Raw genomic sequence first — 17763 nt, forward strand, 5'->3', positions numbered from 1 at the left:
TATTTGAGGCAGAAACTATTGCAACATTTAAAAGACATTTGGACAAGTACATGGAGAGGAGAGGTGTAGAACGATATGGCCAAACACAGGCAGGTTGGATTAGTGGAGATGGGGCACCTTGGTCAGTATGAGCAAACTGGGCCAAAGAGTGTTTCTGTGTGGTACAACTCCATGACTATCTTGTGTAGGAAAGAACTGCAGATGCTGGTTTAAATCGAAGGTGGACACAAAATGCTGGAGTAACTCAGCAGTACAGGCGGCAGAAGGGGAGAAAGAATGGGTGACATTTCGGGTCGAGACCCTTCTTCAGACTGAAGGGTCTCGACCCGAAAAGTCACCCATTCCTTCTCTTCAGAGATGCTGCCTGACCTGCTGTTACTCCAGCATTTTGTGTCTACCTTCTATGACTATCTTATTATCTCCCCAGTCGGTTGATGTTCAACAAAATTGTCCCTGTTTTTACCACAAATATCTCCATCACGTATTTTTCCCACTTCATCGTCCTCATCTTTGTCATGTCTTGCATTACTGGCCTCCTCATTTATAGACTAATCACAATTAACACTTTATGGCACCGCCCATAAACATACTGGCAGTGCATTATAGAATCAGACAGCACAGAAATAGACCCTGTCAGCCTGTTTCATCCACACTGACCATGTTTGCTTTCTATGCTGATCCCATTTTCCTGTATTAGGCCTGTATCCCTTTTCTTTCCTCCTAGTACCTTTCCAAATGCCTTTTCAATGCTGTAATTGTATCTGCGTCTGCAAACTCCTCTGGCAGCTTGTTCCAGGTAACCGTCCTGTAATTATCATTTCCAAACTCCTGCCTTGCCATAATTTCTAGCGCATATCCTGATTTCATCTGCCTCATGTCAAATGTTTCATCAAATTGCTTTCCTTGTCATCAAAGATCACACCCTCATTTATAATTGGAAGTCACTGCCCAAAAATAGGTTGTTGCCCAATAAATTGAAAGTAAAATCTCTTGCATTCGTGAATATCTCTGGATTAAAATGCTACATCAAAATAGACGCAATATTAAACTACTCTGTTCGTTGTTTTAAATCATTCTGCGCAGTACCCTGCATCATCCTTCTTGGGATTCAGTTATTTTCTGTCTGTGACTCATTATGGTTTTCCTGTGTGCTTTTGTCTTTTGACATCATGAGTCATTTTAGAATCTGCAAAAATCTCCCCTGGAGTGCTGGAAATAATCATTGAATTGAGCATTTTGGCTCCTTGTGAGTGAGCTCTGCCCCACTGCCCCCTCCCTGCGCCCCCCCCCCTCTCATTTGGAGTTGAATAAAAAGCACAATCACAAACAACTTATTAACTATTCAAAATAAACAAGTAACCGCCGATGCTAGTTTACAGAATTTCTGGAGAACATGGATAGGTGACATTTTGGGACCCTTCTGCAGACTGAAATCCAAAATCCATCTGTATATCAATGCTGCTACGGGTCTTGCCATTAACAGTATATTTTTCCCTTGTATTCAATCTCCCAAAGTGCAATCCCTTACATTTCCCCAGATTTAACTTCTGCAAGTGCTGCATACTTTGATAGCCTTCCTCACTGTCTGCAAATCCACTCTCGCACAAGTACTTTCTGTTTTAATTGTAATTTGGTGTCATCTGCAAACTTATTTATCAAAACCCATCTACATTTATGTACAGGTTGTATATATACAAACACCAGCCAGAATAACACCCTTCCCACACACCCCTCACTAAGCCAGCTCTGAATCCAGATGACCCAGTTACCGCAAATCCTATGCATCTTAATCTTTTGGGTCAGTCTATCATGATGGACCTTTTCAAATGAGTAAAATCCATGTAGATAGATATAAAATGTTAGAGTAACACAGTGGGTCAGGTAGCATCTGCTGAGAAAATAGACTGAAACACAGTCCCGACACAAAATGTCTAGTCTATTTTCTCCAGAGATGCTGCCTGACCCGCTGAGTTACTCAAACATTTTGTGTCTATCTTTGGTATAAACTAGCATCAATGGTCCCTTGTTATTACATATCCACTGCTCCAACCACATTGATCACTTTTGTCACCTCCTCAAAAATACTCATTCTTTAGTAAGCCATGACGTACCGTTACAACGCCATGGTGGCTAACCCTAATTCCATTCTCTTCAATATGCTTATACATTCTATCCTGAAAAATGCAAAATCTTCCCTTCCACTGACGCAAGGCTTGCCGGCCTCTAATTTCCTGCATTCTTTATACTTCCGTTTCATTCTTAAACAAAGGGACAACATTGGTCACTCTTCTGTGCTGTGGAACCTCACCTGCAGTGAAAGAAGATAGAAAGATCTTCATCAAGGTCCCTGCATTTTCCTCTCTTGCCTCCCAATAACCTGGGATAGATCCAATCAAACCCTGGAGATTTATCCACCTTAATCCTCTTCAAGAGCCCTTACACTTCCTCCTTCGTTTAGTTTAGAAATACAGCGTGGAAACGAGCCCTTCAGCCAACTGAGTCCTCGCCGACCAGCAATCCCCGTACACTAGCACTATTCTACACACTAAGGCCAATTTACAATTTTTACTGAAGCCAATTAACCTACAAACCTGTATGTCTTTGGAATGTGGGAGGTAACCAGAGCACCCAGAGAAAACCCAGGCGGTCATGAGGAGAACGTACAAACCATACAGACAGCACATGTAGTCTGTTTCGAACCAGGGTCTTTTGCGCTGTGAAGCAGAAACTCTATCACTGTCACCGTGCCGCCCCCTCCTTGATCTCAAACTGCCCTCGCAGTCTGTTTCCCGCAGCTGTCCTTCTCCTTGGTGAATACAGATGCAAAGTACTTGTTTAGTACCTTGTCAACATCCTCTGACTCCAAGCATATATTTCTGCCTTTACTCTTGAGCAGTCCTACCTTCTCCCTTGTTACCCTCTTGTTGTTAACATATGTGTAAAAAGCCCTAGGATTTTCTTTAAACCGACTTGCCAATGACATTTCATGGCCCCTTTAAGTTTTTGCCTGTTTGCTTTATATTCCTCAAAGGTCCAGTCAGATTTAATCTTTCTACACCTTGCATACCCTTCCTTTTAACCATATTTACAACCTCTATGGTCATCAAGATTCCTTTACCTTGACATCCTTATCCTTCCTACTCAGTGGAACATGCCAGTCCTGAACTCTGATCAACTGGCGACTCCCACATGTCTGATGTGGACTTAATCAATAACAATTGCTCCCAAATTAATCTCCCGAGCTCCTGCTTTATAATGTTGTGATCTACCTTACCCCAATTTAGTCTGTGAAGGAGAGATTCAGGAAGTGGTGGCGCTGCGCAGTAGCTGTGGCTCACCTGCAGTCCGTTTGTCTTTTGTGTTTTTTGTTATTTTTCGTCTTAATTGTAGTGTTTAGACGTGATGTAGTGTTTTTTGTGGATGTGTGGGGAGGGGAGGGGGGGGAAACTAAGAATTGTCTCTTCCGAACGGAGACGCGACCTTTTTTCTGGGTTGTGTCTCCGTTCCTGCTGCGGCCAAACACCTGGAGCTGGCGGCCTTCAGCTGGGACCACCTGGGGCTCTGGTTCGCAGAGCCCATGGACCGGACTTACCATCAGCGGAGCTGGCTGCCTTTGGAGGCTGTGGTGGCGCTGCGAGTGCGGCTGCGACTCACCTTCGGCCGTGTGGACGTCGGAAGTTCGTAGGCCCCTGGGTGGGGGCCGTCTTCGGGAGCTCCGGCAGCGGCAGCGTCTTCGCCCGCCGCGGGGCTTGGGTCGGCCCGCTGGGGATCTTTCACTGTCCGGCGCGGCCTGGAATAGGCCGCAGGATTTTCTCCCACCCGGAGGGGGCCTCAATGTCGGGAGCCCCGACCGCCCCGACGTGGCAAGTTCAACAGCCTGACCGCGGGAGAAGACGGCAGGGAAGAGAAAAGACATTCTGGCCTTCCATCACAGTGAGGAGGTGACTGGAGACTCACTGTGATGGATGGTTTTTTTTGTTTTGTGTTGGTTTTATGATTGTGTGTGTTATTGCTTTATTTTTTATTGCTTCTTATAGTTGGACTGTGGGTAATGGAATTTCGTCCAAAATATGTTTTTGGATGACAATAAAGGCTATTCTGATTCTGATTCTGTTTCTTTATTACCTTCCCCCAATGCCCTACACATATTTTTGTTCATAACTTCTTAAAACGTAAGAAGTTGCAATCACTGTTCCCGAAGTACTGTTCCACTGAAACACGAGTCACCTGGGCTGTCTCCGTTCCCAGTACAAGGTCCAGTATAGTCGAGTTGGACTATCCATGTACTATTTCAGGAAACCCACTTGGATACACCTAACAAATTCTGCCCTGTCTAACTAAGCAGCCAGTTTGCATAATGCAAGATCCCCACAAATTGATCAAATAACTTTTATGTATAGAACAATATTAGTCTGAATACCCAGTGAACAAGTTGCAATTTAAAAAAAATACGCAACCTCAGTATCACATCTGCTAAACAATTCCTTCAATGCTGCATCACCTGAATAAAATAAGTGAATGCTCAAGACCCAAGGTGAGGATCTTAATTCTGTTGCTGCCCAGTATATCACGGACAGTTTCGTCTTTATAGGATAGGAACGGTTTAAAGAGATATGGGTTAAATGGGACTAGCCTAGTATGCCAACTTAGTATTTGGCACTGAATCTTTGTTTCTATATGTGGTGTTACAAGGAGAATCTTTATATTTTCCCCACTGCTAGGCAATTTGCCTAAAGTCAGCCAATTGCTGTGATATTAGGTTAATAGATGAGTGCCAACTGTACTGTGGAAAAATTCAAACAGAACCAGCTACAATGAAGTGTTTTGATTGAATAAGTAAAATAAAACTGTTTCCACTGGCAGGAGGAATAAAACCCACAGGAGAAAGACTTATGGCAATTGGCAAAAGCTTCAGGGAAAGTTTGGAAGTTTTTGGAAATGGGAAGGATTGATTTGGAATGCTTGCCTGTATGATTTAGTAATTTTCAAACACACAATTTTGAAATTCAACATTTGCAAGTGTAGGGAAAAAAGAGGAATTTAAAAAACAGGAATTTATTGCATAGTTAGTTCTTCCAGTGCACAGTGGACAAAATGGCCTTTAGCGCTGTAAAAATCTGCAAATCTGCATAGGACTTTGGAATTGGAATAGAATACTGCATACTGCGATTTTGGAAGTCATCAGTGTTTCTCTTAAAACAGTGAATGATGTGGTAAAAATTATTTGGTAACGTCACCAAGATACAATAGACATTTCTTTAAATTATTTTTCCTCTCATTTTAGGATGCAGAGAAGAGAACTCCTTTGCATGCTGCTGCTTATCTAGGAGATGCTGAAATTATTGAACTACTTATTTTATCAGGTATTTTTGGACTTTACCATTTACTCCAGTGTTTTGTTAAGATCTTTTACTGATATTGCAGCAGGAGAACATAAGAGCTTCAGATCACCGTCCCTCTGAGCTTGAAATCTGAAGACCATGGCATCTTAAAAAGTTATCTATGAATTTCATGCCAGGTCTGAGCTGGCTCAAGCCTCATTGAGGCCTTAAAGGACTGTTATGGGCAAAATTCCTAGCTAGACTCAGAACTACACTTCTGCCAATGGAGCAACAAGTGGCAGAAGATGGAGCAATGTGAAGATGGAGCACATGCCAATGGAGCATGTTGGTTGGGGACGCAGATAAATATATGACCTAATTCTAAAGTTTGCTCGAAGCTAGAAAATGGTTCTCTAAACAAGAGGGTAGAATCTTGGGTTCAACCAATTTCTGACTTGTGTATTTGTGCTACATTATGGACTCTAATTGGCACTTGGTACTAAAATATTGCTGACTGGTTACTAAGTGAAACATGTTTTATTTTTGGCCTATTGGTAATTTTTTGTATATGGAAGTTTGCAATACTAAATTTCCTTCAAAGTATTTTTTTTCAACTGTTTATCAAAAGGGGAATGAGGTTTGTAACTTTTAAGTAGGCCTGTCAACAACTGCACTGGCATCCTGCTTTCAGCCATGATCACATTGAATAGTTGAATAGTGGTGCTGGCTCGAAGGGCCGAATGGCCTACTTCTGCACCTATTGTCTATTGTCATGGAGGCCAGGAGAAATATATTTTTAGTTTTTAAAAAAAGAGTAGAGAACAAATCATCTCACTTACTAGACTGCTAACTTGTCAGGTAGCTAGCAAAATGCAAACACATTCTTTAGGTTCATTCAGGCAAAGGGCACATTAGTGCTTCCCCAAGTAAAACACAGTACATAACTACCTCTTTTAGAGCTGATTCACTCAGTACTTTAATTTCCAAGAAAGCATCCTGAGTTCTTGGAGACTCCTCTTCTTGTTAGCTATGTAATTGTTCATTGCTTTTCACAAAAGGGTGTGGCAGGACTGAAGGTACGTCCCCTGGCTTGACATTAGTGGTAGGGTGAGGATTGTGTCAGGCCTCTGGATTAAGGGTTGTCTTGAGATACAGTTTTGCTGTTACTGATGACCCATTCCACACGTATTCCCACTACTAGGCTTGTTCAGAATCTTTCTTAAACACAATGATGATGAATATGATGGGTATCGATGATGAAGGTTGTCCCTTTTTTGAAGATTGAGATTTTGACTCCACAGATACTATGCAGTGGTCGCTTCCACATATGCTGCAGCAGATGAATATTTCTGGAGAGGATAGTATCTTTATCATCGATTCATTTGCCATCTGATGCAAATTCGGAGTCTGGCAGCTATATTCTTAGGCAAATGTTTCACTTGTTTCCCAGGTCAAATGCTGATTTCAAGGTGCAGGCCATCCCCAAGTTATGGACACCCGTACATACAAACAAACTCCCATAATATTATTAAAATTTAGAAGTTCGATTTACACACATACATTCATTCCTGCAAGCGGTAGAACTAGTTTCTTCTCTATCTCTCAACTTTTAGTATTTGTTCTTTCTTGTCAGTTTGTGCATTTGATGCTATTCATTACCATACAATGGAGGAATGGTTATTATATCGACTGATATTAGTGTATTTTCTGATTCGTTGACAAAATCGACTAATGGATGTCTATAAAAATTAAACCCATTAACTACATTGGGAGCGGCCTGTATTCTTGAGGAGAAGCAAGATTTACCCATGAGAGAAACTGGTTTTGATGTGTTCAAATATGGTGTCAGCAGTTTCCATCTTTGAAGGGTAGTAGTAACCCCAGCAGTTTGCAATTTTATTGGCGCCCTGAGAAACTAGCTTTCTTTCAAATTCCAGATCAACCTCTGAGTGGAAAGATGGATTTTGAATGCAGTTCCCAGATTATTTTGTTTACTGCATTTTTATTTCATCGTGGATTATCTGGAGAATTAAATCGTTAGAATACTTGCAGTTATTTAGAATTGCTGGGAAGTTCTCCGCAGACCGTTATTAGTTATTATTTATATAATTTTGTACTTTTAGGCGCTAGAGTTAATGCCAAAGACAACAAATGGTTGACTCCCCTACATCGTGCTGTCGCCTCTTGCAGTGAGGTAAGTTCACATAGCATTTCTCTTATTTGTCAGAATTAGAGATTGTCTTGAGGTGCACTTTTATCAACAAGCCATCAACGTTTTGTATATTTACTCGGGTTACAAGAGCGCAGAAAATAGGAGCAGGATTTGGCCACTTAGCCCCTCAAGACTACCCCACATTTCAATATGTTCATGATTGTTCTTTGCTGGTCTCAACTGCTCTGTATGCCAGTACCCCATGACCCTTTATTCCTTAAGCTTTAAAGTATTTATCCATCTCAGCCGTAAACATATCCAACGGATAAGATATATATGCATTTGGATAGACTGGGGCTGATGAGAGATGGTCAGCATGGTTTTGTATGTGGGAGATCGTTTCTTACGAATTTGATTTTTGAAGAAGTAACCAAGATGGTTGACGAGGGCAAGGCCGAAGGTGTTATCTGTATGGACTTCAGCAGGAATTTGACAAGATGCTGCATGGTAGGCTCCTTTGGAATGTTGGATCGTATGGGATACAAGGAGAGCCAGCTAACTGGATACAGAATTGGCATAATGGAAGGAAGCAGAGGGTGTGGTGGAAGGCTGGTTTTTGCAGTGGAGGCCTGTGGTAATTGGTGTGCCTCAGCGATTACGGCTAGGCCCATTGCTGTTTGTCGATTATATCAATGATTTAGATGAGAAGGCACCAAGCATGATTGGTAAGTTTGCAGATGACACTGAAAGTAGGTGGTATTGGAGATGGTGAAGGTAACAGCAGGATCTTGATCAGCTAGGCAAGTCATCTGAGGAATGGCTAATGGAGTTTAATACAGATAAGTGCGAGGTGTTGTATTTTGGGAAGTCAAACTAAGGTACGACCTTCACAATGAATGGTAGGGCCATGGGGAGTATTGTACAGCAGAGGGATCGAGGAGTACAGATACATATTTCCCTTTAAAGTGGCGTCACTAAAAGATAAGCTGGTAAAGAAGGCTTTTGGTACATTGGGTTTCATCAGTCAGGGCATTGAGTATAGAAATTGGGACGTAATGCTACAGTTGTGCAAGACGTTGGTGAGGCTGTATTTGTAGCATTGTGCTCTCTTTTGGTCACCCTGCTAATGGAAGGATTCCATTAATCTGGAAAGAGTGCAGAGGAGATTTATGAGGTTGTTGCCAGGACTCGAGGGCCTGAGCTATATGGAAAGGTTGGGCATCATAGAACTTTATCCCTATAAGACCAGAAGGTTCAGTGGGGATCTTATGGAGGTATATAAAGTCGAGAGGGGGACAGATAGGATGAATGCTCAGTCTTTTGCCCAAGGTAGGGAATTAAGAACCAGAGGACATGAGTTTAAGGTGAGAAGGGCAAGATTTAATAGGAACCTGATGGGTAACTTGTACAGTAAGAGGGTGATGGGTACTTGGATTGGGCTGCCAGATGAGGTAATTGAGGTGTATGGTATAAACAGCATTTAAAAGACACTTGGACAGGTAAGGTTCAAGGTTTAGAGGGGTATTGGCCAAATTCGGGCAAATGGGACAAGCTTAGATCGGCTTCTTGTTCAGCACTGTTGTATTGGGCCGAATGACCTGTTTCTGTGCTGTATGATTCCATGATTCTGTGACTCTATCCAATGATCTGAACTCCACCACTGAATTCCACAGATTCACTGGCCTCTGAGTGAAAAAATTGCTATGCATCTTAGTTTTGCTATGCATCCCTATTTCGTTGGCAGGTTCCCTTCTTCGTGACTTTCTCACTAGTGTAAACTTCTCAACCTTAACCTTGTCAAGCCCTCTTAGTACATCATATGTTTGAATAATTTATTCACAAAATGCTGGAGTAACTCAGCAGGTCAGGCAGCATCTCAGGAGAGAATGAATGGGTGACGTTTCGGGTTGAGACCCTTCTTCAGACTGACCAGTCTGAAGAAGGGTCTCGACCCGAAATGTCACCCATTCCTCTCCTGAGATGCTGCCTGACCTGCTGAGTTACTCCAGCATTTTGTGAATAAATACCTTCTATTTGTACCAGCATCTGCAGTTATTTTCTTACACTATATGTTTGAATAATGTCACCCCTCATTCTTTTAAACTCCAAGGAATACCAACTCAAACCATTTACCTATGTCCCTTTGCAGATTCACAAAGTGCTCATCACAACACAACATGGCCTTCCACCTATTTTCATATCATTGGCAAACATGGAAACCTTATTTTTCTTCCTTCTCCAGGTCATTGGTCTAAATAATAAATAAACAATGAAGCAATAATGGCATGAACCTATCCGTGTGATACTCAATCTGAAAAGGACCCATTTATTCCAACTATTTTCCATGTGACAGCCAGTTTCTAATTCATTCTAATACCTTTTCTTTAAATACTCTGGACACTAAATTTATGCACCAGCCTCTTTTGTGGCAAATTGTCGAATACATTTCGAACATTGAAAAACACATTATCAATAGTTGCCCCTCCATCAACTCTGTCACATTCATGTATCAGTTGAGTGAATTTATCATACAGGATTCAGCTTTCTTAAAATTATGTTGGCACGGTTTGATTATTTCCAGCTTTTCCAAATGATTAGTATCTTTTGATACCCTACCTGAATTCTGAAACTTTCAATGAGTCCATTATCTCTACAGCCACATCTTTAAAACCCCTTGGTGCAAGCCATCGGATAACAGCAATTTGTCTGCCTTTAACCAAGTAATTTTCTCAAAATCCTTTATCCCTTGTGATTGGAATTTTTACAGGTTCCTTCCTGTTATTTGAAATTCAAGATTCAAGATTCAAGATAGCTTTATTGTCATCCAAATTGGACGAAATTCAGTCACCCACAGTCCAACAACAAAAGCATCAAAATAGGCATTAAAATTACACAACCCCCAAAACTCACAAAAGAAACATCCATCAAGAAAACATCCATCACAGTGAGTCTCCTCCAGTCCTCTCCTCACTGTGATGGAAGGCCACATTGTCTTTTCCCTTCTCCTGCTGTCCTCTCCCGCGGTCAGGTTGTTGTGGTTGCAGGCCCCTCTCTATCTTAGGAATATTTATATGGTGAAGACTGCTGCAATCACTTGATTGAACATATCTGCTTCTGCTTTGTTTCCTTTCAACTAACTCTTGCTGTTTGTTTTGATATTACACACATTATTTCGCTCAAAATCAAATTTCTCCCCTTTTTTATAGTTATTTGCCTTTTAATTCCATTTGAATTGATTTATCATGCTTGGAGTAAAATTTAATTGAAGATTAGCTCAGTGGTTATTGGCGGTGCAGAGTTGTAAGCATGAATCATCTTTGAAGAAAATAAAAGACTCACTTTTATTATGCTAAAGACTTGAGGGCATCACATTAAGGTGAAAGGAGAAAGGTTAAAGGAGATGTGCAAGGAAAGTTTAGTTTTGCAGAGTGATGGATGCTTGGAACATGGTGCCAGGGGTGGTGGTGAAAGCAGATACAATAGTGGTGTTTAAGAAGTTTTTAGCTAGGCGCATGGATACATAGGGACGAGAGCGATATGGATCATGTGCAGGCAGGTGTGATTAGTTTATCCTGACATCGTGTCGGCATAGACATTGTGGACTGAAGGGCCTATTCATGTGCTGCACTTTTCTATGTTCTGTGTTCTAATAGGCCAAGATTTTATGTATTGGACAGCTATTGTGAGTTAGGTGTAAGTTCTTCTATTGATAAATGCACAATTGATGAGAAGCTCTCAGTAGTTACTGCAGCTGAATGGAAACTGTCTTGTTTTACTGTTGCTTTCATTTCTGTGCAATGTCATTTAGTCTATTTTTCACATCAGGTTTCCTCAGCATTTATGTTTTTGGGTTGGCAACCTTAAATTACTTCCAGATCAAACTTAAATAATGATTCATTCCCCAATTGAAGCCATTAAAGATATAATGACATGCATTTGAAATGTTCATATGCATTTCTGTCATTATACGTGGAAGTGCTTAATTAATGCAGGCAAGAAGACGAGCTCTCTTAAAGGTCAAATAGTGTTTGCAAAATGATGTGTCATTTCGAGTTGATTCTTTATGCACCCAGTCTGTCAGCATCTAATTATTGAGACATTAAGCATTGTTTTCAAAGAATTTGTTGATTATTTTATGTATTTGGACATACATAAATGTCTAAATTATAAATCCTTAGTCTGAAATTTCATTTGTAGAACCGACTAATATTACAAAATAGACTGTGAGTAGTGCAAATTACTTAAAAATGAAAATCATTTTCCATTGTTGAATCATGGGGTAGTGCAGAAGGAAGTTTACAAAATAAATTTGTCATATTTTTCTAGCTTATTCACAAAGCATGTAGACCAAAATGCACAAGATATGGCTTTGAGGGGAGCGAGTTTGTGTTTCTCTGCCATCATGAAACATGTTTACCAATCTCTATTTGTGTGCCAGCCTCTATAGTACTGCTTGTGATTTTGTCTTTTGCCTGAAAAAGGCTAAATGAATTGTTTGCTGCACATGTTCTGGGATGGTGAATTTGTAGAAGTGGCAAATTGTTGTACATAATGGAACAGCAGTAAGCCTGATGCTGAGTTGCTATTTGCTTTGCAACTGGGAGCAGTTGATAAATGATATAGCTAGTCTTTACAAATAATGGATTGGGACACCCTATATCAGAACTTCAAGCTTGTAGTAGTAGATTATAACTGACTCGAGTAATATTTCAACAATTTATGTTGAAAAGGGAGGGAAAATGACGTAGCTCTCCACGATTTCATAATTTCCCAACATGTCCTCCTGCTTTGACCTTGTGAAGTGGTCTTCCTGTCTTAGACTCCAGACAGAAGGCAGGAATGACTTAAAACATTCCTGCAATCATGTTCTCAGGGAAGCTCATTCTTCCATTGCTGCATCATCCCCACATAGGATGTACGTCAGTCATATCTATAATCCAGGTTCATGTTTTTGAATTGAAAATGGAATCATTTGAATTTGTATGAAATTCTTGTGGAATTATTGACATTGATTACCGACATTTTCCATTATTATTCAAAGAAACTGAAGGCAGTTTTGGGATCCTCGCACAGTAAGAGTTCAAATGGAGAATTCTAGTGGTTGCTGCCAGGAAATTGGCATGAGTCACTGTGCCAATCTGCAATATTTAACTCAATGCAGAATTTACAAACTTGAACAACTTGCATGAGACTTCAAACAAGAACTCTCACAAAGATCCTGTGCGAAATCTGAGGAGCTGCAAAAATTATTTCCATATTGATTTTAATGGCAGGGAATGGCGACGAGAGGCATGAAATATCAACAAAATCTTTTCAAAGCATATTTTATTTTTATTAGGTTGTTAATTTGGATTTTTGTAAGGAATTTAGATTACAAGTTTTTGCAACTTATTGAAAAATGTTATGTCTGCAATAATGAAAATTGTATGAAATTGAGACTGCATAAAGTTGAAAGGAAGGCATTTGCAGGTGCTATGATCAACCTTATTGTTGGCATTTGGAAAATTTAGCTGATGTGGGAAACAGTTCAGCAGTTTCTTTGTATACAGTTTTGATGCAATTTGCAATAAAAGTAGACAAATTCAAATTTCTGTTATTTCTGAACAACAATGCCCATGTGCAAACCATCTCAACATTGCAAAAATATTTTTTTGTTTCACAGGATCTTTATCAAATTGACTCGATCACGAGGGCACATTAGGACAGACGATCAATAGCTTAGTCCTCTTCAGAGAGGATTTTTTTGAATACCTAAAGGAGTCTCAGCAGCCAAGGAAATCAGTTATCATAGCTATGGTGATTCAATTCAGGAATTAATCCAGAATAGCAGAATTCCCAGAGAGAGATGGGACTAGGAAAGATTATGAAAAGGGAGAGGGGTTATACTCAGGAATGATCTGAGAAGAATTTGAATATTAAAATCGATTTATGGTTTAACTGGAAGCCATTGTCATCAGCAACCATGTAGGTGGTCAGTAAACGGGACTTGGTGAAATGTAGGACAGGTGGCAGAATTTTAGACAATCTCAACTTTATTGAGTGTGCAATGAGAAAGACTAGTGAAAGTTTATTTTAATAATTGTGTCTGAAGGTTATAAAGATGTGGATGCATTTTTCAGTAAGAGATGAACTGAGGTAAAGTTGGAGTCGGGAAATGCCACTGAGATGGATGTGTAGTCTGAAACTAAACCAGGAATCAAATTATCCTGGAATCGAAAAAGATATTGAGCTAGTCAATGGATTGGCTCGGTTTAAGGCAGGTGCTACTGAGGTGGATGGATTTGGTGGTTTGACAAGATGTTTGAGAGAATGATCAAAGAATTTGGCTTTTCTCTTTCTAATATTTAGATAGTCAGGGCACTACAGCACAGAAATAAGCCCTTCCTTCATCCACACATGCATGCTGACCATTTTTCCCATCTATATTAATTCAATTTTTCACCATTCGGTCTGTATTCTTCTATGCTTGTCTATTCAGCTACCAGTCTGAATGCCTATTGAACATTGTCGATTACATCCAATTCCACAACCTCCTCTGGCAGCATGTTTCAGATATCAGTCACTCTATAAAATAAACTTTTTCTCTCAGATCCCCTTTAGAACTCCTTCCTGTCACATTAAACCTGTCCCCTCTTGATTTTGCCACTCCTACCAGAGGGAAAAGATTCTCACTATTCTTTATACGACACATAATTTTATGTACCTCTTTCCAGTCGCCCACTGCTGCAGGGAAAACAAACCCAGTCTATCAATCACTCCCAATACCTAAAGCCCTCCAACCCAGGCAATGTCCTGGTGAATCTCCTCTGTACTCTACAATGCAATAATTTCCAACCAATTTTAGGGCGACTAGAACTGCGCACAATACACCAAGCATGGCCTAACCATTGTTTTGTAAAGTTGTAACATGACATCCTAGCTCTATTCTATGCTCCAGACTATGAAATCAAGAGTTGAGAGTCAAGAGTGTTTTATTGTCAAATATCCCAAAGCAGAACAATAAGATTATAACTTGAAGTAGCACAACAGTTTGTAGACACAGTATTCAGTAGATCGACAATGGAAAGAAGTTTAATAGATTATAAAGTGCAAAACAAAAACAGCTCGAAGTCCCGAGGGCAGCCATGAAAATACATTGTCTGCTACGTCACTGTAAGACAGTGCAGCCAAGACAGACAGAGAAAGCGCCTCCTATAGATCCCTTCGATGGTGGGTCCAGGACAGTTCTTAAGAGAGATGCATGCCCATGAATTGGAAATTGTTGTCTCTTTCCACTGCTGACTTGTTGATGAAGACAGGTTTGTGATTCTAAGCCTTCCTCTTCTAAAGTCAGCAATCAGTTCCTTGGTTTTACTGACATTGAGAGCAACGTTGTTGTTCTTACACCATTCAATCAGATGATTGATCTCTCTCCTATGCTCTGACACATCATTATCTGTAATCCGTCCAACAATGGTGTTGTTAAAGAAGGAGTTGGAACTGTGCCCAGTTACGCAGTCATGGTTATAAAGTGAGTAGACCTGGGGCATTCAGGTACCCCTATGCTGATGGTTATCGAGGAGGAAATATTGTTGCGTATTTGTGCCAATTGTGTTCTGTTGATGAGGAAGTCAAGGAACTAATTGCAAGAGAATTTGCAGAGATCCAGCTCACCTGACTTAGTAACAAGTTTAGGAGGGAATGATGGTGATGAATGTTGAGCTGTAGTCTATGACCAACAACCTGACATATGTGTTTTTATTGTCCAAGAGGTCCAGTGCAGAGTGGAAAGCCAGCGAGCATGCATCCCCTGTTGATCTATTGTGGCAGTAGGCAAATTATAGTGGGTCCTGGATCTTGCTGAGGTCGTAGTTGATTTGCGCCACAACCAACCCCTCAAAACACTTAATCACCACGGACATTTAGGACGGCACGGTGGCGTAACGGTAGAGCCACTGCCTTGCAGCGGCAGAGACCCATGTTCGATCCTGACTACGGGTGCTTGTCTGTATGAAGTTTGTACGTTCTCCACGTGATCTACGTGGATTTTCTTTGAGATCTTCGGTTTCCTCCCACACTCAAAAGATGTAGAGGTTTGTAGGTTAATTGGCTTGGTATAAATGTAAAATTGTGCCTAGTGTGTGTAGGGTAGTGTTTATGTGCGGGGATCGCTGGTCAGTGTGGACTCAGTGGGCCGAAGGGCCTGTTTTCGCGCTGTATCTCTAAACTAAATTAGTGCCTCCGAATGGTAGTCATTGAGGCATGTCACCTTATTCTTCTTGAGCACCAATGTTATTGATGTCATTTTGAAGCTGGTGGGAACCTTAGACCTCAGTAATGAGAGGTTGAAGATGTCTGCAAAAACTCCAGCCAGTTGGTCCATGCAGGTTTTGAGAATGTGACCAAGTACACAGAGACAACAAGCATGCCATATACCTTCTTCATCGCTCTATCTACCTGTGTTGCCATTTTAAGGGAACTATGAATTTGAAACCCAAGTTATCTCTGTTCACTGACATTCCTTGGGGCCTTTACGTTTACTATACACATCCTGCCTTATTTAACTTCCCAAAATGCATGATATCACATTTGTCGGGATTAACTTCCATTGGCCAATGCTCCGCCCAACTTTCCATCCGGTCTATATTCTGCAGTAGCCTTGGTTAACCTTACTCGCTATCCAATCACCTCCAATTTCCATGCCATCCCTGAACTCATTAATTGCACCTCTACTTGAATGTAGAATGCCAATTCAGAGAGACAGATCATCAAGAGATGTAATAGTATGGGTGCAGATGAAAAGCCATTACCAATGATTCTGTGACAGACTAAATGAATAAAAATGGGTTGATAGTTTAGAGATACAGCACGGAAACAGGCTCTTCAGCCCACCGAGTTTGCACCGACCAGCAATCCCCGCACATTAACGCTATCCTACACACACTAGAGACAATTTACATTTATACCAAGCCAATTAACCTACAAACCTGTACGTCTTTGGAATGTGGGAGGAAACCGAAGATCTCTGAGGAAACCGAGAGTACAAACTCCGTACAGGCAGCACCCGTAGTCGGGTTCGAACCCGGGCCTCCAGCTCTGCAAGTGCTGTAGGCATCAGCTCTGCCACTGTGCCACTGTGCTGCCCCAAGTATGCAGAAATTTATGTATCTTTTCACTATATGTCGGTACACATGCCAATAATATGCCAATACCAATGTCAAACTAGTGTTTCAAGTAGTACAAGATAGGTTTAATCTGATTACCCATCAGCTACTATTTATGGGAAACTTCCCTTCCTCTTACTTGAAGTGACTCAATGAATATTTTTAGAAATCTGTTTGTTTCCTGTCTGATCTAGTTGGATTATTAATTTTAAAGCTCCATTCCAGGCTGTTTTAGTCAGCTGGGACATCTGTTCCTGCAAAATAAATTGTATACTTTGCGTACTGGAGAGAAATGAATTATGTTTACGTAAGTTCCTTAAATTCAGTCCAGATGGCCATTGCGTGTTCTATTGTTTATTCAACTTATGACGTATTATAACCTATCCAACTGTTTATTTCAATGTAGGATGCAGTTCAGGTGCTTTTGAAACATTCTGCGGATGTGAATGCTCGTGACAAAAACTGGCAGACTCCATTACATATTGCTGCTGCAAACAAGGCTGTGAAATGTGCAGAAGCTCTCGTTCCTCTTTTAAGTAACGTAAATGTCTCCGACCGAGCTGGGAGAACAGCTTTACACCATGCTGCCTTCAGTGGACATGTAGAGGTATTCTATTTTAAAATCGTCTAACATTGAAGATTTTGGAATACAATGTTTTAATTAAAGACAACTTTCTTTGTATGATTTAGAGAGTGAACAGTTATCATATTTTGCTTTCCTAACTTTTGCACATCTTTTAATGTTTTATAATTTGCATGCAAAAAAATCCCAACTGCTTGGATGAACAAGCATCTGAAGGAATAAATGTTTTGAAAGAGAAAGATCCTATAAATTGGCTCTGCAAGCACAACAACAGAGTTCAAATATGATTTAAAAACTATTCATTTAAATGCAACAATTATAGACTGAAAAGTTTTGCATTCCCAACTATTGAATCTATAACCTGATATATGATTTGATAAAATACTATAATTTTAGTGCCAGTTTTTCCAAAAAATAACTAATCAACTAAATAAATTATACTTGCCTACTTTTAGAAATAAATTCATTCCCCCACCTCCATTAATTTAGAAACTTCTTTGAAATTAACTTCACAACAAAACAAAATTATCACCAAGATGAATTGAGCAGTGCCTTAGCTTTGAT

The 17763-nt window shown here is 40.4% G+C and overlaps 1 protein-coding gene across 3 annotated transcripts in view; it reads left to right on the plus strand.

The window, feature by feature from the left end:
* The window catches only part of LOC144604070 (serine/threonine-protein phosphatase 6 regulatory ankyrin repeat subunit A-like), a 181662-nt gene that overhangs the window by 69310 nt on the left and 94589 nt on the right, over positions 1-17763 (plus strand). For all 3 annotated transcript variants that reach the window (XM_078418157.1, XM_078418148.1, XM_078418164.1), the window contains exons 3-5: positions 5285-5363; positions 7445-7515; positions 17023-17223. In XM_078418157.1, the coding sequence (XP_078274283.1) occupies positions 5285-5363; positions 7445-7515; positions 17023-17223 (351 nt within the window). The remainder of the gene's footprint in view (positions 1-5284; positions 5364-7444; positions 7516-17022; positions 17224-17763) is intronic.

Source organism: Rhinoraja longicauda, chromosome 2, assembly GCF_053455715.1.
Source record: "Rhinoraja longicauda isolate Sanriku21f chromosome 2, sRhiLon1.1, whole genome shotgun sequence".
In the NCBI taxonomy this organism is placed as follows: domain Eukaryota; kingdom Metazoa; phylum Chordata; class Chondrichthyes; order Rajiformes; family Arhynchobatidae; genus Rhinoraja; species Rhinoraja longicauda.